The sequence below is a fragment of the Colletotrichum spaethianum genome, assembly GCF_022836535.1.
Source record: "Colletotrichum spaethianum MAFF 239500 DNA, contig24, whole genome shotgun sequence".
NCBI classification, from domain to species: Eukaryota; Fungi; Ascomycota; class Sordariomycetes; order Glomerellales; family Glomerellaceae; genus Colletotrichum; species Colletotrichum spaethianum.
The window spans coordinates 149013-175547 of record NW_026054794.1 but is presented as its reverse complement, the minus strand read 5'-3'; the positions used below and the strand labels follow the sequence as shown (position 1 = coordinate 175547).

The window sequence follows — 26535 nt, the reverse complement described above, 5'->3', positions numbered from 1 at the left end:
GTCGTTCATTTGATGGAGACGTTTTTCACAGCTGATCTTCGGAAGTACCATAGTACACAGTACAAGCAAGGAGCCCGTCGCTAATTCTCCGCCTCTGCTGTTGCTTCAGCTTGTGGATGGCATATTGCAACGGCCGTCCAGCCTTCTTTGCGGGGCATGTGGTTCTGACGGCCTAGTCCCTTTGGTGTCCCCGAAGGAGGCTGTCTTGGAGTTGGAGATTCAACAGCGACGGGATCTCAAGCTTCTTCTTCATGGACCCTCTACTCCAACAAGCGCGGTCTCAGTGGAGCTTTTGGCTGGTCTCCCGCGTGGCTTCAGCAGTCATTGAGGCTGTTTTGCGGTTCCCCTGATGACTCCACAGTCAACGACGACGTTGGGTCGAAGAGGCAGGCCCAAGCTGATAACCCTGTCGCTATGCAACACAAGCTTGTTGCGACCTTGCCTTTACGGCTGTGTTATCTCATAGATTCTGCACAAAACCCCTAGTCGGGTTCTGGACGGCGAATGCCGCCGTCGAATGCCTCTTGTATTGACCGCCACTTGCAGGAGGTTGGCAGTTCTTGGGGTGCGTACCTCTCGCGAGATGACGAACATGGGTGCTTCTACACGAGTCATGGAGACCAACTACGTCAACGGGCCGTGGTTTTTTTTTTTTCTTCTTCTTCTTTGAACTTTGGCAACCAAACCAGCGCGTTACGTCCCCCTCATATCAAAACTGTGATGGGGGTTTTAGCCAGCCGCGACTTGGCTTCATAAGTCACCGTCACGAGACTAGCACGCACTATCTGGTTCTGACTCGCTCGTATCCGATGGGCGCTTCGGAAGCGGTAAGGCCCATGTCTGCGAGTTCCGCCCAGGCAAAAGTACGTACACGCAAAGTGCCGGCCGGGAGCCCTGGTACCACGACGCACTAGTCAGGCCTTGACACGAGGAGGAGCGTTTCTTGCTCCAAATACCCCTCACGAGCGCTTTGCAGGTTTGACGGCACAATGGCCCCCTTGGATCACCCCACCAGGGCAAGGTCTCTGCCTGCAAGATGCAGCACGGCTATGTTAGCACGAGAGGCTGTCAGACTACTTGAGTCGACAAGTCGAATTATCCCCGAGATTACAAGGGCTGGATAACGGCGCTACAGAACGAACACTGCTGGGATGGAAGCGTTCGTTCACGCACAGCGTCGCGCGCCCTAACGCAACACTGACAAGACTTGTTGTCAAAAGTTCGTCAACCCATCGTTTTCTTCCGAGAAAGACGCCGCCGCCGCAGCGGCCGCCGCTGTTCTAGCCAACACACAGAAATTGTGCTCACAGCCTTTGGCTGGTCTCGCTGACACCATGGACCATGGACGAGGGCGCATAAAATCTCCACTTGGGGCAGCAGACCCGCGATCATCCACGTGGGAGCGGTATGCGAACCCATGCCCAATCGCCGCCCGGAAGGTGAGGCAATTCCTTCTGGAAACCCGCTACCTACAGTTACGCACAAGTGTTGTGCACGATACAGAGAAGAGAAGCGCACACGCAGCGCTGTGCGGCCACAACCCTCAGCGTCAAGCACAGCATAGCTGAGTCCCTGAGCTGAGGTAGGGCTGTCGGGTGGCACACGAAGAACACTTTCCAAGCGAATCGGCTCGGGTATGTGCCAGAAGGTCGAATGCAGTTATGCTATGCACCGGAACACACTTGCAAAAGCAGGGCTTCTGCCGGTTCAGAGTGGGGGGAGCAGCGGTCGGGGAGGCTCCTGTTTTTAAAGCAGCTGGCGCGAGAAGCGTCGGGAATGCAGCTCGTCTGATCTGTCGTTCGGGCCACCAATTCCAGCTCTAGCCTTGCTCGTTTCATTTTATGGCTTTACTAGTTAATGGCCGAGAGATGAAGATGAAATTGCAAAAGCCTACTCCATGTTGCGCAATACCGTGCGGCGAGGTTGGGATCGCGAACGAACCGGCCGACAAGGTGAGCCATGCCATGCATTTCTTCATCTCGGCAGGCAAGGGAGCCGTTAGAACGTCGGCGACGGACGTTCCTGCAATGCCACATTGGCAGTCGAGTGGCAGGCTGTATCTCTGGCTTGCGGTTTGAAGGTCGCCTCACGTCCGGGATGTGCAACCCGGAAGACGTTCACGATTCAGTCGAGCCCAGGTATGACGACAGTTCCTGAGTCAAAGGACCGACTCGACTGAATCTGCTTCAATATCACATCTCGGCCGGATGCCGATCATGGAGCTCCTGCCAAGTTCATCTCGCCAGCATCGGCCAATCTGCCAGTCTGAAGTGACTCCTCCCAAATGAGCCTCAATCCCGGATCCCACGGCCGTGTATCACAATCTTTTTCGACGACGCGGCCCTCTTCCGGGTGGATCTCGCCGATGCGGAGGATTACGGAGTTTTCGGTTACACGAGAATGGGGGGCAGTCAGCAAGTGCAGCAGTTATCTCGAGAGGCAATTGCGTCATTGGCAGCTACCCGCGACTCAAGCACCGCGGGAGAAAAAGGGCCCGCAGCTTATCAAGCCAAGTTGACGTCAGAGGGCGCCGTCTTGCGGTTCTAGGTTCAAAGCGTTGTGACTCTGTGAGGCTGATCTACACTTGCGTGGGAATGGCTCAAAGACTTCAGCAACCCTATGTCGTCCAGGTTCCGCTCTTGTCGTTCACCTGACGGTATAATAGCATTTCCGTCTGCAACACATTTCCAATGCGCGGCGACGACCCGGGGCGGCATCCTTGGTCGAACCCCGAAAGGCATTTTGCGGACATTAACTAGGAGACGGGCATTATCGATGAGATTTCGGAGATGAGCTCCGGTCGCAGTGCCCGCGTACGAGATTTATCACCATGCCTTGACAGTGCCTTTTGAGTCACCCAATACAGTGGTATATGAGCACTGGCATCTGTCCACCCGGGGAAGATCACATTCGTTTCTGCAGAGGGCAATCTGTTTGGGGAGCCTACTCTTGTGGCTCGCTTGGGAATTGTGAATCACGCGTTGCTGCATTGTATGGCATGACTGTTTCGGGCGGACCCCCGTCGACGTACGCGCGACGATGACCTGGCAACTGCCACGTAAAACCGCTCTTTACGATTGGGCGATGGTATGCAGAGACAAGACTATGAATTGTTCTAGCCGAAACAGAACCCCTATTCCGTCGCATCAGGGAGCAGCTTGAGAGGACGCGCGCCGCCCTAGTAGGGTTGGGTAGGGGAAGGGTTTGTGCAAGGACTCTTGGAGCAGACGTCTGGCGGTTTCTCGTCGAAACCGCTTCTAAATTCGGAGGCAAGACGAGCGAGCGAGCGTATACCTCACCGTCAGTGATTTTTGTAAGGATACCACTGGCTGGTTTGCCAACGTTGGCATGTCGCCGCAGCGGCTGTGGCTGCGCGTTGGCTGTCCTGCTGCTCGCCACATGAGCGTTGGTAGCGCTCTCCACCACGACGACCCGTCGGCCGCCTTTGCCCCCCTAAACTCAACGTGGAGAATTACGGGGGGGGCTAGAGCTTCGATCAGCGTTTCTAGCCGTTCTAGAGGCGAGGCTATGGGTGCGTTGTGGCCCGCAGATTCCGCGTGCTGGGCAGCGGAAGGGAGGCCTCGGAGGACCAGGTCAGAACAAATTATCGACGTAGTCAACCGGGGGAGGGTAGAGAAAGAGAGGGAGACGCCGGCGGTCTCGACAACGACGGGATGGGTTCTCGCGCTCATCGTAGTCGCCGACTTTCCGACGTCGTCGTCCTCCTCCTCTTCGCCGCCAATCTCTGTCTCCAGTTGGATGAGTGAGCCTGTTGCTCCTTCGAGATAGGCGGCTGTTGCCTCCTTTTCGGCTTTTGCCCTTGGTCACTGGGATCACTTGTGGGAATTAGTGGGTTGCCACTGGACAAGGTTATGTGGAAGACTGGGACTTCTTTTTGTCCCATCAAAACACTGGATCAGCTGGGAGTTCTGGAATGCGAGCGGGAGGTACTTGTGGCCCTCTTGCTCTGTCCTTTCCCCCTTTTTTGGTTACTGAGTTGGACGGTGTATTTGGGGGGGGGGGTTAATGAAGGCTTGTTTCTGCATAGCCGACCGCGTTTTTGTGGATTTGTCGTGTGTTTTTTCTCTCGGCTCTGGGATCTGAATGTCTCGGCTTTTGCGACGCGAGACAAGGGAAACTGAATGGGACTCCCGGATGCAAGCTGGCCAGCGACGTGAGAGGAAAAGGGGAAAGGAGATCTCAACGAGATGAAGGTATTGGAATTCGATATTTCAGGTGGGAGAGACGAGATTGGACGAGGAGAGTTCCTGCGGTCATTTAGCCGGAGATCCAGTCTCTTGGGTTGTGATGCCTGAGCTCCGTGAAATGGACTGCAAGACCACGTTGTAGTTGGCATACATGAGCTGTAGGAGAGACTATGGCTCTTGGATGCCTCTAAGGCCCGTCGATGACTTTGTTCTAGTTTTGATGAACCTCGTGAAGGACTACATGACATGCACATTTTCTGTGAAGCTCTTGTCTACCTGATGCCAGAACTGCCAGTCACGGCGTCGACTAGCACTCGGATTTATAAACCTACTTTGCCAAAGAAAGGCCTTGGCGTCTGTTGTCTACCGTCTCCTGTTTTCTGCTAGCTTCGACGGAACTCACGATGGAGGAGGTTGCCCCTCTTTCCCGTCGACCGCCGTCGCGCGTCGCGCAAGTCCCACTGTCGAGGAGAGAGGAGAGAGACCCAGTTTACTAGTGAAAATTCTGCAGCGCGTCTAGATCGACAGAGGACACAGTCACCGTTTTCCAGACGAGCAAATTCGGATATCGGAGGGCGACGACAAGTCCTGGCTGGTCGACGATGGATGGAGGGCGAACGAAGCACATGGAAGGAAGCAAGGCCAGTCAGTCCGTTTGCGGTAATACAGCAGGGGAAAAAAGAAAAGAACACGAAAGTGAACAAACGATTAAAATAAAACAAAAAAGTGACCAGCCTGGGGGTCGAACCCAGAATCTCCTGATAACTGATGATAGATCATCCCACCCTCCCGCTCGAGAGTCCGAGGGAAGGGACAAGTTGTGGAATCGTAGTCAGACGCCTTGCCATTGGGCCAACCGGCCAGTTGGGTGTCGATGCTCCGAGGATCGAGGTTCTCGGATACGGATCATTTTGCGGAGATGGGCGATCTTGTGGTTTGGTGGGTTGTGGATTGCTGGGCGGTGCGTGTGGGTTTGGTCCGGTGAGGGTTTTGGTGGTGATGGGTCTTTGGGGGATGGGGATGTGATATCTGGAGACGATGGAGATCTCATCCCGACGTCCCAAGGATGGTTCATCTCAAGGTCTTCACGGTTTACGGACAACGTTGTGAGGTCGGTGTTTGGGTTCGTGATACTTGGGTTCGAATGCGAGGCACGTGACAACAAAACGAGACGGGAGTAGAAGAACCATCTAATCCGTCATCGGTCATGCTTCTTACTATCGAGATTGAGTTCCTCTCTTCGGGCTGGAACTATGACAGCTCACTTCGCGGGCAGACCGGTTAGTTCCAAGTCCTCCTTGGATGGAGACGAAATTTCTGCCAGCTACGTAGCATGGGAAGAACCCGCGACTGCTTGGCCACAGCACGAAACATAAAATCTCAAGACTACTAAATCTCTTGGGTGTCTGGCCTTGGGTAAGTTATAGCCGCCAAAAATGTGTAAGGAGGTCTTGCGGTGCAGGGCTAGAAGAGCAAGGCTGACGTTGGGTCGTGGCACAACACGCGGCACTAAACTTTGTCTACGTATGGTCACGTTCCAATGAAAACTCGAATCTAATCTCATCACTGGTCGACCCCAGGTGTTGTCCCTCGATTAAGCGTAGGAGGCGTAGGCATGAATCCGAGGTTGTCGTCACTGATTACGCACTATTTACGGACAAGACAAGTATGGCATAGCAAACAGGTCCGATGGTGAAGACGGTGCACAAATCAGCAGATATTTGCACTATGGCTTCATTCTGTTCAATTATCGGACAACTCGAACCATGTTCTTTTGCTTTAAGGTTTGGTTCTTCCACGGCTCCAAGGCTCGCTAGGCAGGGAGCCAGCGTTATTTCGGTTCGCGGAACTATTGCAACGAAGGACTAACCGTTGGTATCTAGTAGGCACTTGTTGAGATAGTTCAAAGGCTAGGGCTGGCAGCTGCTGATCTCCGAGATGCTTCTGATGGACTCTATCCTAGGTCACTGGTATCGTTGCCTGGGATTAAATAGTGCTCAGAATGTTGTTCAGACAAGGTGCATACGATGCCTTTCTCAGACTTCCTGCCGCTATTAGTTGGATAGCAACTTCGTAGTGCACATTCCAACATGTGACCTATCACATTATGCCGAGGGCAAACAGCGCCATTCAATAGTTCAAGCTCGATTCTTTTCAAAAAGGCAGGTGGAACAATGAAAACGTGTCGCTCTCCCAATCCTTTGGTGGCCCATCTGACAAGCTCAAAGAGCGGACATACCTATCCTCTTTTGATTGACATCAGGCCTATCTCACCTTTTACGTGTCAGGAGACGTATTAATCTGTAGGAAATCTCCCTCCAATACGGCTACTCTCAACCAATACCGCCAACCGGCGTCTCCGGTAATTGTCTGGCATATCTGTGGTGGAGTATTGAGCATTGAGCCGTACCACGTTCTGTATATCGCATCATTTGCAGAACCTCTGTGGCCATTATTAACAGGCACTGTCGTTGAGTCTTGGAATCTCAGTGAAGGAAATACATACCAGACGTGGCTGGGGCCGACATCTTGATCTCAGCCTGAATTCAAGCACCTAACCATGCAAGAACAGTGGTCAGATTAACTAGGATGGAGGAACGCCCGGGTTCCACCGATTAAATTGATGTTTGAAGGGCGAGTACATAAAGACAAAATCGGTGAGCTTGTGCCGATGTTGAGAACAGGCAAGGTCTTGCCATGGCCAGGCTCATGCATGGCCTCCACCCTACTTCCCCTCTACTGAGCGCAAGCCGAGCCGCTATCCTCAAGCATTGACTTTTCTTCTCTCATTCATCTATGCAATCGCCTGTACTCTTGAAGTAAAGCCCCACGAGGCTGCTGACACTTCCATGTCGAGACAAATGGTCACCAGAGCAAGTCACGAGTAAGGCTTGCTTGTCCCAGATGATTCGGGCTCCCACCAAGTAACCCCGTTGGAGGTAACAGTATGAGATGATGAACGTTGAGCCTCTTTGAAAAATTGCTAGATAATGCTCAGTTGCTACACATCTACCATGCTTTGATCATAGCAAAGTTTGACAGCCAGCGCAGACTGGCCAGATATTGGAGCATATACTAGCTAAAGAATGTATGGAAAACTGAGTACTTCGAGGAAGCGTCTTGCTACATAATATAGGTAACTTCGCTAAGACAAGTACTAACACAACATAATACTTTCGCGAGGCTGTAGTTTCTACAGGTCGAACGAGGTGCCCACTGAAATCCGAGAGCCATCATCTGGCTGCGTAGTAAGTAGAAAGTCCTGGTACAATCTGATACTGGACGACAGAGACACAATGATTCCATAGAGTCAGCAGTTATTGTATCCTCTTTCATCTGTAACAGGCCCAGTCGAAAACCCTTTTCAATGTAAGAATCTGCTGGCTACGTTTTGACGAACAGCCCCATTATAAAGTTTCTGCATTGATTTTTGACCATGGCCTAAGTCAAAACGACCACCATCAACGTATCCATTAAAGTTGCAAGATTATTGGCAAAAGTATAGTCAGAATATCTTATGCCAGGACTGGCCCTGGGGCCTAGAGCCTGTGTCTGTTTCCACTATATGTTATGGGTGTCCGAGTTGAAACACACTGGCTGGAAGGACGACGAGGCTGAGGAGGGGTTTCTGTCTTAGAACACGCCATTGTTGAGGGCTTGGGTCTGCTCTAGCACAAGGGTTCGAATTGAAGGCAGCACTAGTAACAAAAACCGACAGAGTCAAAACCAACGTACCCATCAGTGAGCAAGGCCAGTGTTCATATTTGCTTTGCATCTTACGTCCTTCTATGTATTTACCTAAAGTGACTTTCTGGTTTGTTCAGGTTTTGATGCCAAATAGCAAGAGACCCACGTGTCGTGGATTCGAGAGATACTGAGCCAGGCCAAGCTGCCAGGTCTTAGCCACGTCCCAGCGTGTGTTGCAATCTCGAAGAACTTATAACTTGAATAATGTGAAGTGAACAGGTCCCGGTCTTTGTCATCATGTTGGTACTGCTCATGCCATGAAAAGACATGGAAGATGCCAATCCTCGAAGGGCTTCGTTTCTCACTGCCGATGAGACACTGCGATATCACCGGTGACCTGCAACCTTTCCTCAGTCAAACGAGACCAAGAGACGTGTCGATAATCTCTGTTTCTGCTCAACCGTCACCGTTGGTGCTGTGCTCGTAATCCTTCGTGTCAATAGAACCGAGTTGTGGTTTAAACGGGCCTTGGACGAGCCCGCCATTGATTCGGCAAGGCCTCCAAACGTCATCATAATCTGTTGAAGCCGACTTCCACCAAAAGCATTGTTCCTGGCTCATCATCTTCCACATACTGCACTTGGCATCCAGCATACGTATCGACAGTATATACGATGGGCATAGCAATTTTGTGTGGCAGAGACCTGTTATTATCGTATTTGTAAAGCGCCGGGAAGCATATATGGCAGCGTATCCCATGCCTTGAGCCTAATTCACTGTAAAAGTAGAGAGGCTGCGGCGCATCTGCTCCCGTCTAACGTACACATCGACGGCCTTGCCGTTATACGCCACCTGACATGCCCTGACGAGGCCGATCCGCTGAAGACACAGAATCTCCCAGTCATCTGTGTTCGTGGGCACAACAACTTGAGTTGGGTCAACCAGTAGGGCCAAAGTCCAAGAATGATTATGTTCAGCAGAGACTCGGAGGGGACCAGTCACCTTGGGCAACTCTGCAAACTGTGTTGATGGACGCCCCGGCCTCAGTAGCAAGGCGCCAGTCAATGTACCTGAGGTCATTGCGATCCCTAAACTCGACCAAGTCTGAAAAACAATAAAGGAAGCCGACGTTTCCTCGAGCATGACGCCCAAAGTCATCTTCACCGTAAGGCACCATCCGTCGTCTCCGCCGCGTTGAACAAGGATTAAGCAGTGATCTGTAGTTAAGGACAGAGGAGAGATAGAGAGACAGCCGGCTAAGCAGGGACAGTTACCGGGAGATATCATCAGCGGGATCTTCCTGTCACTGCGTACAAGGTGAACAAGCACAGGTTCTGACACCAAGGCATGAATCAAGACGAACGTAGTAAGGTTGGTAGGTACTCTTGAGAGGCGCCCAAAACCTGCTCTTCGTATGTTAGGTGGAATACAAGACGATTGGGAAGCATGGAGAATCCGTCCATGATATCGAGGGGCTAAACACGATAGCTGAATTCCGATGACCAACGAGGTCACATGTTTAGGTCATGTAGAGTATGCTAGATGGGGGATGGATTTATGAAGCAATCAGATGAACCTCGGAGACCATACTCATCAATCTCGTTGCGTCTCTCGTTGACGATAATCCATTGTGCCCTCTGAATCCAGCAGAAGGCAGGAAAGATGGAGCCAGAGCTGGGATTTCCACGACCGTGAGCAGAGCTTTTCCAAACCGATTTATTGAACTTAGGCATCTCTCACCAAAAACAAAGTTCACATGGGAATGCTCTCGTAGCTTCCTTTTCCGCGCGTCTCGCAATGCGGTGGTTCTTGGGCTTTGAGAGGCACTCGCTGTCGTCTCCCTCCGATCTCGTCTTGAGGAACTTAATGTTCTTCACGGCGGTAGTAGAAAACATCAACACCATAGCATAGTCCTTACGGATTACTGACCAACTCCCCGCGGCTCGCGTGTTAATTGTCCCTCTCGTACTCAGGATAAGATGCAAGTGTCGACAACGCGATCCGGATGTGGTGCAGACCTTGGCGTCAACCGTTATGCGATGATTCTGTTCCGTTCCGAGTGGTGTTCTTATAGCGATGACTTTCGGAAGCAAATGGGAGCAGTACCTTCCTGACTCTCAATGCTGCAACCCGGCATTTCCAACGTCGGTGGGGGTTCCTGCTGGCACGACGATACTTCGTAGGCTTTTGCAACTTATAACCCTTTACCCCTGACCCAAAGAAAGCCAACCACGCGCTTATGCAACGGCGCTGCAACTGAAGAAGATTGGTTGCTGTCAGAGAACGTGAACCTGCCTCTGCCCGACATCGGAGTCATTTACCACTCCAACTGAGTGATCCCCCTGAAGGCGTACGCAGAGAACGAATGAAGTTTGCACAGCCGAGGTTGATTTCCCAGCGTTGCCCACGGCGGCCGCTGTTGGACGGACATCCGCCGCAAAGATCGCGGAATAGCTGCCCTTTCCCGCTCGAGGGGTTTCAAAGGAGATTATCCGCTGGGAGTAGAGCAGTCATCTTGCAAGGCCCAGTTGCGTATAAACAATGTATTTCGGGATACACACGTTGGCGGTGCTGACGGCATATCAGACCACTAGGTCCTCGGTGCGACGTTGAATGTCCGATCACGCCGGCGGCCCTCGGCTTTCTATGCCGGTAAGATTGCCGTCTCGACATGTTCGACAAGGAAACCAACGCGTGTCGACGCCGGCTGGCTAACCAGCTTCTCCTGGAAACAGTTGGATGATGGGGCGGACATCAAATTCATGTTAGTCCTCACACCTCAAAGTAAGCACCGGTGGTCCCCATCGTCCTTTGAGCTGTCGTTATCCAACACCAGACGTAGAGACGCTGCATACGTCTCTCTGCCTAGATGACTTGGACTGCCGTAGCCAGGCTGGATGTCCAAGAGAATGGGATGTTGGCAGACTATGCGTGTTGTGTCACCTTTGACCCCTGTGACAGATCGGTCATGCTGCGAGCGAATGAGCTGCAGGTTCCAAGATGGAGGGCAGCCGCCGCTCTATATACGTCTTCGTCATCGACTCGGCAATGATGACGCAGACCTCGACAGGAACGGATGCCAACCAAGTATGCTCGAGGTCGGAAACTAAGAGAAGACGATGTCACCCAGTCCAGCAACCCCGCGAAAACGCCCACAGTACACCAGACAACAACGAACTCAGTCGAGCTCCTCGACGTCGGGTCATCATCAAAGAACCGCGCGTAATCCATATCCTGGATACTCGTCAAATGGAGTCGTCCCCTTTTGCAGCCTCGCCATACTCACCTATTCAGTCCGCGCTCAGGCATCCTATACTCGCCAGCCACTTCCCCTCCCAAATAATCCAACAACCCCAGACCTCGAATCCATTTAACCTCTATTTACAATCCGGTTAATTTCCGCTAGCTCGGCACCCATGGAAGAACGCATCTTATAGAGTGTGGTCCATGCGAACCGCTGAAACCCCGTCCAAGGGAGACACAACTGCCGGGGCTTAAGACGGGCAATAAGCGCCCACCTCGACCAAGCCGGCCGCTTTCCAAAGCCTGGAAGAGCGACGGCCAAAGGGGGGCCCGGGGCATTGTTGAATCTGGTCCTCGTGCTCGTGCGCGACGAGATGGATAGTGGCAGGCTTATGCTGCCAAGGGGAGAAGGGATCTGACCCAAACAAATCCTTCTCTCAGCCGTCTCCTTTTGCCAGCCGAGCCTACCTCGACACCCTCCCGTGCGCTGAAGTCATCTTGCTGACGACCTGCCATGCGAGCGGCATGCAACACAGGACGACCTATGCCTCGACAGCGAGGAGCGAGTCCTTGCGACTAGACCCTATTCTTGTTTTGTAGGTTCGACAGCTCGGAAATCGGTCCAAGCTAGGCCCCCCACCCGCCTGAGAGAACCCGGCGGCGAACAGGAGGCACGCGCATAAAAAACAGGTAATGCCAGTTCATTGGGGAGTGCCTGAAGAAAGAATGATGTATGACTGCTTCCTCATCGCCGTCCAGAGACGCTTCGCTGACGCGTGCTGCGACCCCGAATCTTGGTTCCCAGTGGTTCGAGGACTGATCGAGACCCTGATTTTTCTGCCCATGTTCCTCCCCCCCCCGTGGTCCCCCACGCAGAAGCAGGCTTGGGGACGTCATTGCCGATCACCTTCGCGGGGTCGCACGCGACCGAGAGCATGCTGCATACCAGGCCAAGTTTTTTTTTGCAATGTTGAAATGGGATATAAGACGTTCGAGGAGAAACTCTCATAAGGGCATTTGGAAAGCAACAGATAGAAACACTAGAGCTTTACAACCGTGATACACAAGACATCACCGAGAAACGCCCCCCCCCCCCCCCCCCCCGCGCCTTACGACTTTCACGTATAGACTTGCACCTGTCACCGAAACAACAGACTCAACTTAACTCAACCATGGAGAACTCAACCGCGCAGTCCCTCCTCATCTCCCTGGCCATCGTCGTCGCCGTCTTCGTCGGGGGCTTCTTTGCCTACCAGCAGGGCATGCTGGACCCCGTCATCGAGCAGATTGGGTGAGTTTGCTTCTTCCTAACCGCCCCCCTTCACGGTGTCCTGCCGCAACATCACCCGTAACAAAAAAGAACGACTTTCTGTAACTGAATGTCTCAACGTCACGCTGACACCCGTCGCGCAAACAGTATCATGGTGTTCAAGGCAAAGGCCGAGGCCGAGAAGAAGAAAAGGCAGGCGCAGGGAATGAAGGCCGGTCAGGACTTTGTCGATGGTGAGCGAAACCACTCCCCCGCCTTCCTCCCCAGCCTTACATGGCACTCCCGTGGAAGCGAATCTCCCCATGCTGACGATCTCGCAGACCAGCTCAAGGGCAACAAGCAGGCGGCAGACGTTGCGGGCGGCATCGGCTCCATTGGCGGGCTTAAGAAGCAGTTGTAATGGACTTTCCCTACAAGCTGCGACGTACGTTTTTGAAACCTTGGTAGTCGGGCATACCCGAAGAAGCAAGGTTGTACCCAATCACGAAGGACATGAAGTTATGGAGCGAACTGCGATTTGACATTGGCTCGCGGCATATTCAACTGGACCAAGAGCGTTATTGGCGTGGGGTGAGGGGGAAAAAAAAGACTTTGGGCTGGCGTCCATGCTAGTTTTCTTTTAGGGCTCTGTTCTGGAACAATTCTCGGCGCTAGAAAGACGACGGTTTTTTCTTATGATCAGCAAATCATTTCCCAACTGCTTCTCTCGATTGATGGTGTTCCCTGAGCGCAAAAAGAAGAAAGAAGAAAAAAAGTCTCTTGTTTGATTGATTGACGTCGAGACAACGGGAGTAGAACAATACAGCGAAGACCGTTGCAACCACCTGGTCGCCAGGAACAACCTGTTTACGAAGAGATTAAGGAGAGTAGGGGGTTTGATGACCTCATGGCTCCTGACACCGCCCGGTACAGGCGAGGCCCCTGGACCGCGGCACCGTAGCGAGCTGGAAACCAACGCAAGATTCTCCTTCACGTCCCAGCAGTCGACGAGTTTGCCGTCCCTCAGCATCCCATTGGGCGGACCGGGACAGGGGTACTAAGGTCTACACAGGTAGTGGACGGGTGAGAAGGGAGGAAAAGTGCAGGGCTCTTGATGGCCCCGGTTCCCGTGCAACCATGAATCTGAGCGCGTGGCGATCACCGGCGAGCTCGGACACAATCTACACTTGTCGCCTCTCTCCACCAAATTCCTGCTTCCTATTGGATTCTGCAACTCCAGCAGCTCCAGCCGGGGACGTACCTACCTACGTAGAAGAGCTTCGACAGCTTGGACCAGCTATATGTGACCGCAGTTAATAGAGGACCCAGCCTCGTGTCTGCTCGAGGTTTTTTTGCTGTCCTCTTGCTGCCACGAGGTCTGGTCGGCACTTGCGGATCCGCCCGCCATTGGGTGAAGTCTTCGTGTTTGTACTTACTATTACCCGTCCTTGGCACCCGTCCAATCCGACTCGGGCCCCCCTTTCACCGGGTGGTGGTCCTCCAATTGCACAGGCACACTCAACGGCTGTGTCCGTCCGGCCTGGTCTTGCCAATGGCAGGGCTCAGCAGTCGTTGTCCAGGGCGCCGCACCGAGGCGGAGCCCCGAAAAGCTGTATATCCGGCACACGGCTCATCTGCGCTCGAAACTCCCAAGGGGCCCGGCGTTCACCCTGCGTCTTGGACCAACTCGCCAATATTGCCCCTGAATGAATACCTAGGAGGACGGATTGCGCACCATCTCCATCATGTAGGTGGTAGGTGACCAGCGCGCTGAGACCAAGGAGCGGCCCCGATAATTTCTTCTCCATTTTCTTCGGTATGGCTTCTTGCATTTTCCCTGGCTGTGAGCATTCTTCAGTGAGTCAAGCATCCGAAGAAAGAAAAACAAACAAACGGAAACCCCCGTCCACCGAGCTTGAGCGGGTCGTCTGATGTGGCTTGGTTTCCCAAGTGGCATCTCAACTCTGGAGTAGCCTCTCCGCTCCATCCATCGCGGGATTCGCTGGCGTGTGCGGAGATTTTCATTTCCCATCCAGACCCGCGTTCAAGGTTCATCCTATTATTCCGAGCGCCCGAATAGGTTTGCGGCCTCGCCAAAATAGCAACGACGGCCAAGACTCCCACATATGGCAGAGGCAACACCCGAGATGAGCCTTGAACTTTGTGTTTCTTTTTGTTGGACCTTCAAGAATGCTCCTCTTTGGCACGCGAGATATCGTGGAGTCTCCAATTTTACAGCGCCGGTTGTTTGAGGCGACTAGGAGAGGGTTGCGGATACTTCGCTGCCCCCTTCCAGCTTTTATGAAGCTGAGGTATACCGGTGGGTGGCAAAAGCCTTCGTTCAGGATCTGTCCAGCGACTGGTTGAATGCCTGAGATGCAGGAATCGCCTTAGACGCATGCACGTATACTCTGTATGTGCTCAAGAATGCCGTCGAAGAAGTCACGGAGATTTGCTAGGCCGACAGACACTACAGGGCAGCAGAATAACCCCATGGCCTGTAGGTAAAGTTTGATTGGCGCGGTGTCGACGAACGAGACTTAGCCTGCAACAACAAGTGGGACTCCCTTGCCTGCATTTCGGGGGAAAAGTTACCTTTCCAGGTGGCTGGGATGAGTTGACCGTCCGTATCTTCGTTCGCTCCGTCCCGTGATTCTGTTATGGGACGAGGTTGATTGTCCAATAGAAAACCTGATGAGGTCATTGACAACGACAGCAGTCCAAGGCGTGGGAATTTTCAGGTCTAGGACGAAGAGACACAAAGAACGATGGAATTGGAGTCCTCTTGGCGACAACGTGGTGTGCTGATTGACACATCAATCACCCGCCGTTGGCATTTAGTCGGCGTTGGCCATGCGCTTCCTTTCCTGATGGACCCAAACTTTGTGCGCCTTGCCGAACTCACCGGGCTACCACCGGGGCTGCTCAATCAAGGAGCCGGTGCCGTGACTTATTCTGGGAGACCCAGAAAATTGTTGCCGCAGGTGTTCCTCTTTCTGTTGCTGTCGCTGATGGTGGTCAATAGTCACTCGACCGGCGTCGTGAGTCCTGAGCCTGTCGTGGCATGGCCCTTCCAAACTACCTATCCCTACCTCTATGCCCCGCGCTTGAAAGGGGACCAAGGCGGAGAGGAGGAACGGCTGATCGCATGAACAGCACGGACGACGACGCCTGCTCCTCAGACGGCACCTAACAAGATCAATGCTGGTTGGGTCTTGCGTCGGTGGAACAAGCATGCGGCATACAAAACGGCATGTGAGGCAGGCTGCCGATGGAGAGGTAGCGTTTGAGCAGCATTCTTCTGTCGCCGAGGACGATGTATGTGACCTAGCGGACGTGGACGAGAGGCAAGGCCAGAGGCCGGCGTCGAATCGAACTGCAGCAAAAGCGTCTCATGGATGCATGCAGTTTTCCGCTTCGATAATGCAGAACTGCGGCCTGTACCCTTCGGGTCCAAGGGAGGGTTGAGACATTGGTGTGATAGCGTCAGATGCCAGTGCTGCGGCGTGAGATAGCCGGGCGTTTGGCTCGCCGATGAGCAACGACTTGGGTACAGGCGTGCGTGGAGAGGCGCGATTGCAAACACCTAGGGTAGGATCCCAAGTATTCTTTGCAGCGCGAAGCGGGAGGGTCGGGGGCGGCAGCGGCGACGACGCCTGGATGGAATGAAACAGTTCCCGGTTTGGCTGAAGTGGTTCATTGTCGCAATGGTTGCTTTTCTGGCTCCCCTGGTGGCTTGGGCCTAGGCTGGCTTGGGTACCTTGTTTGTAGGGTTCCTCGGTTCGCAGTCTACTTCCCTGTCGTCGGATTTGCACAAGCTAAGGCAGAGGTGATCGATACTGGAGTGCGTGATGGACAAGCAAGGTTGATGTGACAGTCGCCTTCCCCGCCCCCGGTTACACGAGGATGATAGCGGGGTCGTGTGAGAAGGCAGGCCAAAAAGAGACGAACTGATCCAATGCGGCCGAGAAGGGGTGCTGCTGGCACAGTCGACAGGGCCAGCAGAAGACGGGAGCGGGCTGCGGGCAAATACATACGAGCAAATGGTGGCTTGGGTGCATCGATATTGGCTCAACAGTGTTGGCGATGCGTTAGCCAGGAACACCGAGTAGAGTACCACACCCTTTCGTCGTTCCCAGCACAGGGTACCAACACCGTGTATGGTGCTGTCCGTTTCGGCGATGCTGAGGTGAGGTGGGTGGGATGGGATGCAAAGAGACGTCCTGACAATCCTGTCAGTCTTGACACGGCCCAGCTTGGGCCCCTCCTCTGGAGGCTGATCATACTGAGGGGCTTCAACTGATTGCGTGTGTGGATGGATGGATGGATGGGTGGGATGGCAATGGGACGTATCTGGTTGGCGCCGCACCGATAGTCTGAAAGTGTATGACGATTGGAGGAAGGGAGAGAGCGGAGAAGGGACCTGCGTGAGATGGGAGAAGAGCTGGAGGGGCCGGACGCTGGACCGACCCATTTCATCGGACAATTGTTCGCCTGGGACTCTTGGGTGCAGATATCACTGCATTCACCGCAACAGAACAGACTGTGTGTGGCCCGTGGTGCGAAGACGAAGGCAAGGTTGAGACGGTGGTTGCAAGTTGGAATAAGGCCTTGCTTGCATTTGTCAGTGTTGGAGGAGGTGTCGAGAGTCGAGATATTCTGATACGTGAGAAGCACTTGTTGAGTGGCCCGAGAGACAAAAAAGAGACAACCCCTCCCCCTCTCCTCCCCGAGGCGCAAGGACAGAGCGAGAGAGAGAGAAAGAGAGAGAGACAGAGAGACACACGAGAGGTATTAGACAAGACTGTGAATGGGCTTGAACCCCACTTCGTGGCTGCCGTCGATGGCATGCGCGAAAATGGGGCAACTTCCTTTTTTACTTTTTTTGGGGGGGGGGAGTTTCTTCTGCCACGACAACTTTGGTTTCCCTCGGGTCTCCGTGATTCATCACGCCAGTCAAGAATATCCAAGACAAAGGGCAGGTAGGTGCGACCACGAATCCCGATGGTTTCCCGATTCCTCCGGCGTGCGAGATGGAGATGGAACTGCCGCTCAACCATTCTGGTGTTTGAAGATGACAAAATGGAGCTGCCGCATGCCGGCCGTCCCTCACATAGCCAATGCTTCGCAACGGGCATAAGGTCGACAGACTTACATACACACACACACACACACACACACACACACACACACACACACACACACACACACACACACATCCAGTGCAGCCCAGCGAGCAGTGAACATGGTTCGCCCGATGCATGGATTAGGCTGCATGCCGAGGCGAGTCAAGACGAATGGGATCGTCAACGCCAACACCGTCCGTGTGTCTACTTGCGCCCAGACCCTTTTTTGATCCTTCTCTTGTCTTGCGCGCGCCCATGTCTCCATGTCTTGGATTGAAGGTACACTGCATGGCCAGAGAAAAGTAAACGAGCGAGAGAACGGATCACCAGGGTCGAAAGGGGTCTGACGGGGTCGTGAAAGTAAGTCACACAGGCTCGGGCTCGCAATGAAATAACATGGTCTCATCCCAATATGTGCCTCGAGGAGAGGCTTCTCTCCCTGCGCTCACAGAGTAGTCTTTGCCCTCTTCGACAGCGAGTGCCTCACCAATCAGGACGGCAATAACGGCAGCGGCGCTATAGATTGAAGACACTCGGTCGCGCGCAAGCGCAGAGAGCCCAGGCGAGCCAGGCATAGCATGTCTTTGGGATGTCCCGATCGAGGACGTTGGTGAGATTGGCTTGGTGGGTTAATCACGTTGCTTTGTTTTTTCCCTTCAGGTTTCGGTCCATGCTTTTGTTTTTCAGGCCTCTTTATCCGAACGGGTCTTCTCCCTTGCTTTTGCTAGTCTTTGCTGCTCTCCATCTCACTCTCTGATCCCGATCTGCAAATCGAACAGAGTCACAGAGAGAGGGAGAGAGAGACATGGAGACAGAGACAGAGAAAACAGAGGTGGAATATCGGTATTGGGTTTCTGACATGAGGTGAGCATTGGTCTGTTGCTGGTGTAACCTCTGCGTACCTTGCTGCATATCCATGCATCAGCCAGCATTTGTGACGGGGAGAGGAAGAGGAAGAGGAAGAATCACCAAGCATTTCCAAGTACCTACCTACCTACCCGTCTGCTGCCTCTGCTGCCTTTGCTTGCCGAAAGGTGCCAGGCTGCTGCAGCCCGCTTGTTTCTGTACGACTCGCCGCTGTCTCGCTCCCCCAAGCTCGACGGCTCAAGCAGCTAAGCTGCTGCTGCTGCTGCTGCAGCCTGTGTGTAAGCAAGCAAAACACATCTCACGCACCAGGTAGGTATCTCTTGCGCTCACTGGCGCCAGACGTGGACGGTCTAGTCATGATCGGTATGCATGCACTTTGCTGTCAGTCGTGGGTAGCCTGCTAGGCCAGTCCCGATGCAGTTACGGTTGGTTGTGAGGTCAGAGTGCATGGCACCACCAGCAAAGCGCAGGACCCGCGTTTGAGCGAGTCAAACGTCGACGTGTGCCACGAGCACCCAGAAGCGACCATGTAGGTACAGTAGAAGGTAGGTACCAGACTGCACAGAGAGACCCGTCAGGTTGTTCAGGTTGCAAATACTACACTACTAGGTATGTAGGTGGGTAGGTACTATGGTACCTCAGCTGAGAGTTTGGCCCCGCCCCCGAGGTTAGGTGCCTTACCTCGGATCACCTGGAAGGCAAGCCTGAAAGATTTTGCTCGGGAGGCGCTGAACGGGGCCACGCCTGACGGTCAGACTCCAGTTGCTTCTCTTGACGTTTTCTCCTCATCATGTCACGTCGCCTTGCCCGATTCCAAGTCCAACTTCATCGACCATCGGCGAAATGGGCAGAAGTTTGGGACGAGTCAACAATTCATCTTTTGGCATCCCGTCATCGTCCCGTTGCCGTCAAGGTCCCCTGACCCTACCTAGTCTCACCTCACTACTTTTTTCCCTCTTTGTACTACAATACATAGTATGTAACTGCAGCACAAAGCAAAGGACGGGCCACCGTTGGCTTTTGGTACCTGGTTGGGACCTTGTCGGACTCACCTTATTACTCATGGCGTCAACGTTGAGCAACCAGACTGAGCCACCCACACACGACTTCATTACGGATGCTCGCCTCAATACGCAGCTCTGCGTACGTGACTGCGTACTCGGCACGGCCATCATCTGCTTGGCTTCTCGCCTCCACCTGGCGTTCTCTTCGGAATCCTGACCGGCTTCGGGCCCTGCACTTCGACTGGCCAAGACTCATCAGATGCCTACACTAAGCCTGATGGTCTTGGACCGGGTCTCGTCTTGGTCTGGTCTGGTCTGGTCTGGTGGCCCGGTGCTGGTCCTCATGCTGGCAAGCTGGTGCTGCTGAACCGGGCCCTGGTCCATCTGAATTCTGGTCCGGCGCCGTCGATGGCCAGGGTGACAGGGATCTTCTCTCCTCTGTCATCCTCGTCGCCCACGTCACCTGCGCGGAACCGCACACTCCAAGGCCCTTCCTTTTCTCTCGCTGTCCCGAGCGTCTCTCCCTTGTCGCCCTCTCACGCCCCCAAGTCCCAACGCCCACACCACCTGCAGCCACTCACATCGACACCCACACGCACCATCACACACACCCACGCCCACCCCCCGCTTGGCCTGTACCCTACACCCCCCTCCCCCCTTCCCGCAGGTCCTCTCTCTCTCTGCGTTCCGCTGCGCTGCATTTTGGGTGGTGAACCGTGAGCCTGCCGCTGCTACAAACCGTCTGCACCTTGTAAGTTGCTGCTTCGCCCGCCTCTTTTGCAAAGTGGAGGAGGCTGAGTTGACCAGTGGACCTGGACTGATCCTGTCTAACAAAGCCCAATTCATCCCCCAATTTTTTGCCTTCTCTTCTTTTCATGATTCTTCAACTTCTTCCCATAATTACCGGCGGGATACTAGAGTGAAAGCAGCCGTTTCTGGGGGTTTGTGAATGAGCAGCACCACAGACTCGTCGACGCATGTCGCTGCGTTCGTCCTCTCGTCCTCATCCGCGAACGGGGACAAGACATCACCACCAACGCCCATAGCCCGCTTCTACCTCCCCAAACCATGCAACGGGTCTCGAGCTTTCTCCCTTCCTGGGACGCCAGGAGGAGAAGCAACGCCAGCACAACGAGCAACGGCCGAAGCAGCATCGTCACCGCAAACGGCATCAGGTCCCCCCTCGAAAAGGTCTTCCGCTGGTCTAGCAAGCCTCCCGCACCACTCACAACCGCCGCCCTCGCCTCGGCCACCTCACGTATTGGCCGGGAGGCTTTCTGGCCCGCCACGCTCGATGCCGAATGCGATCGCTCTGCTCGCATACTGAAGTCGTTTTGCTGTAAGCCAACCCTCGTCTCTTTCTTGGTGTTGCTGAGTTGCCGTTGGGTGTCGTTTCGTACATCCTCACTAACACCACTTTGCTTGTGTAGCCGACGGCTTCCTGGCACCGTTGGATGACCTGCCCAACACCGACGCCAACGCCGAACCTAAAACACCTGCAAGAATCTTCAAAAAGATACCTTCTCGGATAATTCAAAATGCCGCCGGCATCGCCGTTTTCACCTGTATGCGATCTGGTCTGTGGATGACCGGATCGGGCGGCTCGGGCATTCTCATCGCCCGCAAAGCTGACGGCACCTGGTCACCACCCTCCGGCATTCTCTTGCACACCCCTTCACTAAGCTTTATTATGGGCATTGACATTTACGACTGTGTCCTGGTAATCAACAACATCGCCGCTCTTGAAGCACTAATCACTAAACCGACTGTTACCTTGGGAGAGGATATTGGTCTGACTGCCGGACCGCTGGTGGCACTGGAATCAACAGAATCGGACAACAAGTGGAAGGATCTCGACAACACCGTCCTCACGTACATGAAGGCGAGAGGACAAACCCAGAACGTCAACTTGAACGGCTGTATCCTGACCGAGCGAGGAAACGAAAACGAGAGGTTCTATGGCGCCAACGTGACGGCCATGGACATTGTCGCAGGAAATGTGTCGAGGCATGTGGAGGAGACACGCCCGCTATTTGAGGTTATCAAGGAAGCCGAGGGAAGGATCGACGCCGACCAGGCCATTCTGAAGAAGCTATCAGCGCTGCCGGCACCCGGAGACGCAATGATCGAGACGCCAAGGAGCTCGCCGGCATCGCCGAAAACTCCCTTCGGTATTCCCCTCGCAGACGATCCGGACCCCTTTGGCGTTCTTGCTTTGGAAATGGCGGGTTTGGAGATTCGCGAGGCCGGTACACGCCTTCGCCCTACGAGTAGCCAGTTCGAGTTCCATCCGGCTCCCACAAGCCCGGCCTTTTCACGATTCCGGCAGAGCGGGGAGACGTTCACGACAAAGAGCAACCGAGGCAGTCTCATGTCAACGAAGACGAGTCGCACCAAAATGTCCGAAGCGTGGACACAAACAAACGCGACGGGCACGCCAGACACCTCGCCGAGTCAAAGTCAGAACCAGAGCGAGGACGGTGCCTCCATCAGTAGCCTTCCTGTTCTGATGGAACCGGAAGAGCCGGAGGAAGTGGACTACACCAAGATTGATTTCACTCCGCTGAGGCAGATCAGCGGCAGCCACTCGATTGAGGGAACCGTCATGACGGACAGCGACGACCACTTGCGAACCGGCATGAGCACCATGGACGACGCAGCCACCAAGGCCTCCAGCGTTTACACCAAGGACGATGTTAGCGTAATCACCACGCACGGAGACGACAACCAAGAGGCCCGGAACGAGCAGCAAGACGGCGACGCTGACGATGAGGACAACGACGTTGACGACGACGAGGAGGACGATGACGAAGAGGAAGAGCCCGTCATCTTCGAGATTGCCGCCGTGCAGCCCGCAGCCCGCACAGCCGTCATGGCTGCCCCCATCCACGCCAAGGGCGCGTTGGTGACCATTCCCAAGAGAATTCCCCCGCCCCTTCCCGCGAGAAGCCCCATGAGGTCCTCTCGCGCCAGCAAGAGTGACATCGGGGACGTCAGCCATCTTCATAGCCCCCTTCAATCCTCATTCACCCCTTCACCCAGACAGTCCATCGACTCATCCTCCATTCGAAGCGGCTCAGACAGGATCCCGTCGATTACGGAGACGGCGCCAGCTTTGTCTGACGACGAGAAGTTGGAGAGAACCGACTCTACATTGATTGAGAAGACACAGCACGAAGATGATGTGTCTGCTCCCCAGACACCTACGACCCACGAGCTAGAGCGGGCGACGCCTCTGGCGCCTGGAGCCTTCCCGGATGAAGGAGATTTCCTGACTCCTCTCGGCACTCCACTGAAAGAAATTTCGAGCATTGAGTCGAGGCATACCGCCCCGAAAGCAGTCAACGTTGCATGATACCACTATTTTTTCCACTATTTTTTTCTTCCCATCTTTCTTTTCAAGTAGCACAAGCGCCACGGCACCATTTGGACGCAGTTTACCGTCCCATTCCTCTCATTCGAGCTGCGTTCCAGGCGTTTGACGGCATCCATGATTGGTCCTCGGTTGAGGATACCAAACAGCTATTGCAAATTACGACCGACTTTATGACAGGCAAAAGGCGTTTACGGATGTACAGGACCAAAATGGCCAGACACAGGGGGGCACCATACCATATGATTAGCAGTTACGGACTGTACCAAGGGATCAGGGGACACTTCCTGGGGGAAGGGACAACAGTATTGTATAGAAACTTGGACATCGGTCGAGGCAGTTGATACGCTGCAACAACGCCGCGGAGCTTGTAAGAGAGGGGCGACTCTTTTAGGTCACCTGGCGACGATAGCCTAGCCATCTACGTATTGCTTGCTTAAAGATAATGATCAATCATTGAGAACACTACCGAACGGCCTCAACAGCAATCCCGTCGCATGACTGACTTGATGACAAGCCGCACGGCATGCGACTTGAGCAGCTTGCTCCGGTCCTTTGATTTTTCCACCTCGACTATTGCTCCTGTGACTGAAACTCTTTCAAACCATTGTCACCTCGCCTTTCAGCATCACCACTTTCAACCTTGAAGTTTGCGCCTATCACACAACCACCTCCCATCATGAAGTCCTGCAACCTCATGAATGTGGCTTGTGCCTGCAATAACTGCAAGGCTCGGATAAAGGATTATGCGAGAATGGAGGCACGGACCATGTGGCAGCCCCTGGGAATGGCCAGCTTTGGCATGGGCAGTGCCACCCCAGCTGGCAGCTGCGACTCCAATTCTTACGCGACCAGACTCAGACCGCGATCCCGCCCGCCATCCGCCCCAGTTACGCCCAAGAAGACCCCGAAAACACCCAAGAAAGCTCCCCAAAAAGGCGGCGCCGCGACTCCACGGAACCAAGACACTCCCGCGCGTATCGACTTGCAGAAGACTCCCAGCGGCGCTCAGAAAGCTGCGCGCGCCGGCAAAATGTCGACCCAAACGGGCAAGTTCCGCGAGGACCAGGTCCTCATCATCTGTCCCGGCAGCCAGACGACCATGGCCCAGCTGGGATGCGGCGAGCTGACCCCGCCCATCCACCGCATCCCGACGCGCATGTTCAAGGACGCCGAGACGGACGAGTGGCGGCCCTTCCATACCTTCAAGCGCAAGAAGCCCAATGCCAACGGCGCGCTCGCTATCGATGGCCCGCGGCTCGACGAGGACGAGTACGAGTGGGTTGAGGACACGGACTCGGCCGAGGGCGCCGTCTACCCGCTTCAAGGTACGATTGAATGATTGTGGTCGCATTTCTGGATGCTCGGTGTACTAATTGATGGTTTTGCTCCAAGGCGGTCGCATTGTCAACATGGAGGCCTTCCTTGCCTTCCTCGACCACGTTCACAGCATGCTCACCACCACTTACCACAACACCCCGATCATGCTCATGGCGTCGCCTCAATGGTGCCGCCCCGATATTGAGACTCTCGCGCGCTACATTTTCGAGAAGACCCGAACGCCCGCCCTCTGCATGATCCACAGCGGCATCGCTACCCAGTACGGCCTCAAGTGGCCCGCCCTCACGGTGGTGGACATTGGCTACGAGAAAGTCGATGTCACCTGCATACACGAGGGCCGCGTCGTCAACCACGGCGAGCTCGGCGCGCCAAACCCGGAGCGTTTCATCTCGGGCGGAGAGATGTTCACGCGCAAGCTGCTCGAGAAGCTCAAGGACAAGGACTTCACGTACGACATGGCGGAGCAGCTGAAGAAGAGCCACATCTGCGAGGTCCTACCTTACTCGCCCAACAGCTCCGACCTCATGGAGCTTCCGACGGCCCAGACGGCCGGCATGGCCGCAGGCGCCCCTATCCCCGAGGCGGCTGCAGTCGCCGAGCCCGCCGCGCGACCTGCTTTCCCCAGCAGCATCGAGGAAGAGCTCGAGGAGAAGGTGGCCGACGAGGGCGTCCTCGACGTCGCCGCCATCGTCACGACTGGAAACGCGCGTGAGTTCCTTGCCAAGAAGGAGAAGGAGAAGCAGAAGGGTGGCAGGAAGGCCAAGGCCGCGCAGGAAGCCGAAACCGCGAGGCAGGTGCGTCTGCCCAACTCGAAGCGAACCCACAACACGTTTCACTTCGAAGAGGTCGTTGTGGAGGAGGTGCAGCCCCCCAAGCCCGAGGAGCCCAAGCCTGCGGAGCCCAAGCCTGAGGAATCCAAGCCTGAGGAGTCCAAACCTGAGGAGCCCAAGCCTGAGACCACGGAGGAGCCCAAGAAGGAAGAGTCCGGTAACGCGACCGAGTCCAAGGATGTGGAGATGACGGACGGCCCCAAGCCTGCCGAAGACGCCACCCCCGCGCCCACGGACGGCGAGGTCAAGCCTGCAGAGACCTCGGCCCCCGCAGCACCCACAGACTCCGCAGCCCCCGCCGCGGCCCCGGAGACCAACGGGACGACCACTCAGCCCGCTGCTACCACCACCACCGACGCTCCCGCTACCACCAACGGCGCGCCCCAGAGCCCCCAGATGCAGGCGAAGCGCGTCCGCCGCGACATCGAGGTTGGCCTCGAGCGCTTCACCTTTGCCGACCGTGGCGAGATCGACCGCATCGTGACCACCATCTACCGCACCGTCCAGGGCATCGAGGACATGTACATGCGCCCCGCGTGCTGGGACAACCTCGTCTTCGTCGGCAACGGCTCGCGGCTGCGCGGCCTCAAGGACAACATCCTCCAGACCCTCCTGGCCCGCCACCTCATCTCCCCCAGCACGGCCACCATGTTCACCTCGGAGCTGCCCTCCAACATCGCCACGCCCACGGGCACCGGCGCGCAGACCCCCACGGGCTCCTTCACGGGCGTCCCGCACCAGCTCCCGGCCAACGCGGGCTCCTCGGGCGTCAACCCCCTCCTGCAAGCCGCCACGACGGCCTCGGCCCAGAACCAGGGCACGCCCGGCCCCTCGGGAAGCGCCGACGCCGTCAGCGGCACCCACTCCGGCCACCACTTCCACAGCCAGACGCCCACGAGCATCAAGCTGGCCACCCTGCCGACCTACCTGAGCGAGTGGAACAAGAACGGCTTCGAGGAGGCCATGTTCCTCGGCGCCCAGGTCGCCGCGCGCATCGCCTTCTGCCAGCACAACCTCGACATGGCCGGCCTCGAGGCCCAGCGCCAGGCCAGCCTGAGCAGAGTCGACTACAAGTGAGCCTTTGCCCCTTTTCCTTTTGACGAGAGTCCCGTTGTGCTAACCAGCCCTGTTCTTGTAGCGAGCTCGGTCCCAAGGGCATCCGCACTCACTCCATGCTCAAGTAGCCACCTGACCAGTCGGCGAAGGATCTCCCATTTCCCTCCCTTCTGGCAGTCAAAGATGACAGCGACGGGCATGGGCAAGGGACACTTCGGGGGACAAATGGGAACTCGACTGACGCATTGGAACGGATGAGGAGGAGGAGAAGGGGGGGGGAAGGTTTCCACATTTCCGGGACCAACCACCATCACCACCACTACTCTGTCTTTGGCCCCGTGTTATGAGCGCCTCGTCGGTGTGGCCCAACGATGATGGCCTTTTCATTTTTTTTCCACGTTCTGGAGTTTTACGGACATATCAAAAACCTCGGGGTGTGAGGCGTGGGGGAAACTCTTTTGTTTTGTTTTCCATTGTTGTTTTTTTAAAAAACCCTTTGTGTTTGTTTAATGAGAAAGAGGACGGATACCTGACATTCCCCCCCTCCTGAT

General features: G+C 54.9%; 4 protein-coding genes and 1 non-coding gene across 5 annotated transcripts; 4 read left to right on the top strand and 1 right to left on the bottom strand.

The window, feature by feature from the left end:
- Positions 1 to 4935: 4935 nt before the first annotated feature.
- On the bottom strand, positions 4936 to 5070 carry ColSpa_tRNA_231. The gene is made up of 2 exons: positions 5035 to 5070; positions 4936 to 4971 (listed from the first exon to the last, which is right to left on the bottom strand). It is a non-coding gene; the product is annotated as a tRNA-Arg (tRNA).
- Positions 5071 to 12310: 7240 nt separating this feature from the next.
- ColSpa_08708 (uncharacterized protein) lies at positions 12311 to 12808 on the top strand (the record flags this gene model as incomplete). The annotated part of the gene is made up of 2 exons (XM_049274920.1): positions 12311 to 12429; positions 12556 to 12808. The coding sequence occupies 2 exons, from the start codon at positions 12311 to 12313 to the stop codon at positions 12806 to 12808; spliced, it is 372 nt and encodes a 123-aa protein (XP_049130877.1).
- Positions 12809 to 20452: 7644 nt separating this feature from the next.
- On the top strand, positions 20453 to 22739 carry ColSpa_08707 (short chain dehydrogenase asqE; the record flags this gene model as incomplete). Its single annotated transcript, XM_049274919.1, has 3 exons — positions 20453 to 20723; positions 20815 to 22079; positions 22431 to 22739. 3 exons carry the CDS (start codon positions 20453 to 20455, stop codon positions 22737 to 22739), a joined length of 1845 nt encoding a protein of 614 aa, XP_049130876.1.
- A 697-nt stretch (positions 22740 to 23436) lies between these two features.
- ColSpa_08706 (uncharacterized protein) lies at positions 23437 to 24099 on the top strand (the record flags this gene model as incomplete). Its single annotated transcript, XM_049274918.1, has 1 exon — positions 23437 to 24099. One exon carries the CDS (start codon positions 23437 to 23439, stop codon positions 24097 to 24099), a length of 663 nt encoding a protein of 220 aa, XP_049130875.1.
- Positions 24100 to 24169: 70 nt separating this feature from the next.
- On the top strand, positions 24170 to 26005 carry ColSpa_08705 (SWI/SNF and RSC complexes subunit ssr2; the record flags this gene model as incomplete). Its single annotated transcript, XM_049274917.1, has 1 exon — positions 24170 to 26005. The coding sequence occupies one exon, from the start codon at positions 24170 to 24172 to the stop codon at positions 26003 to 26005; it is 1836 nt and encodes a 611-aa protein (XP_049130874.1).
- Between the last annotated feature and the right edge of the window lie 530 nt (positions 26006 to 26535).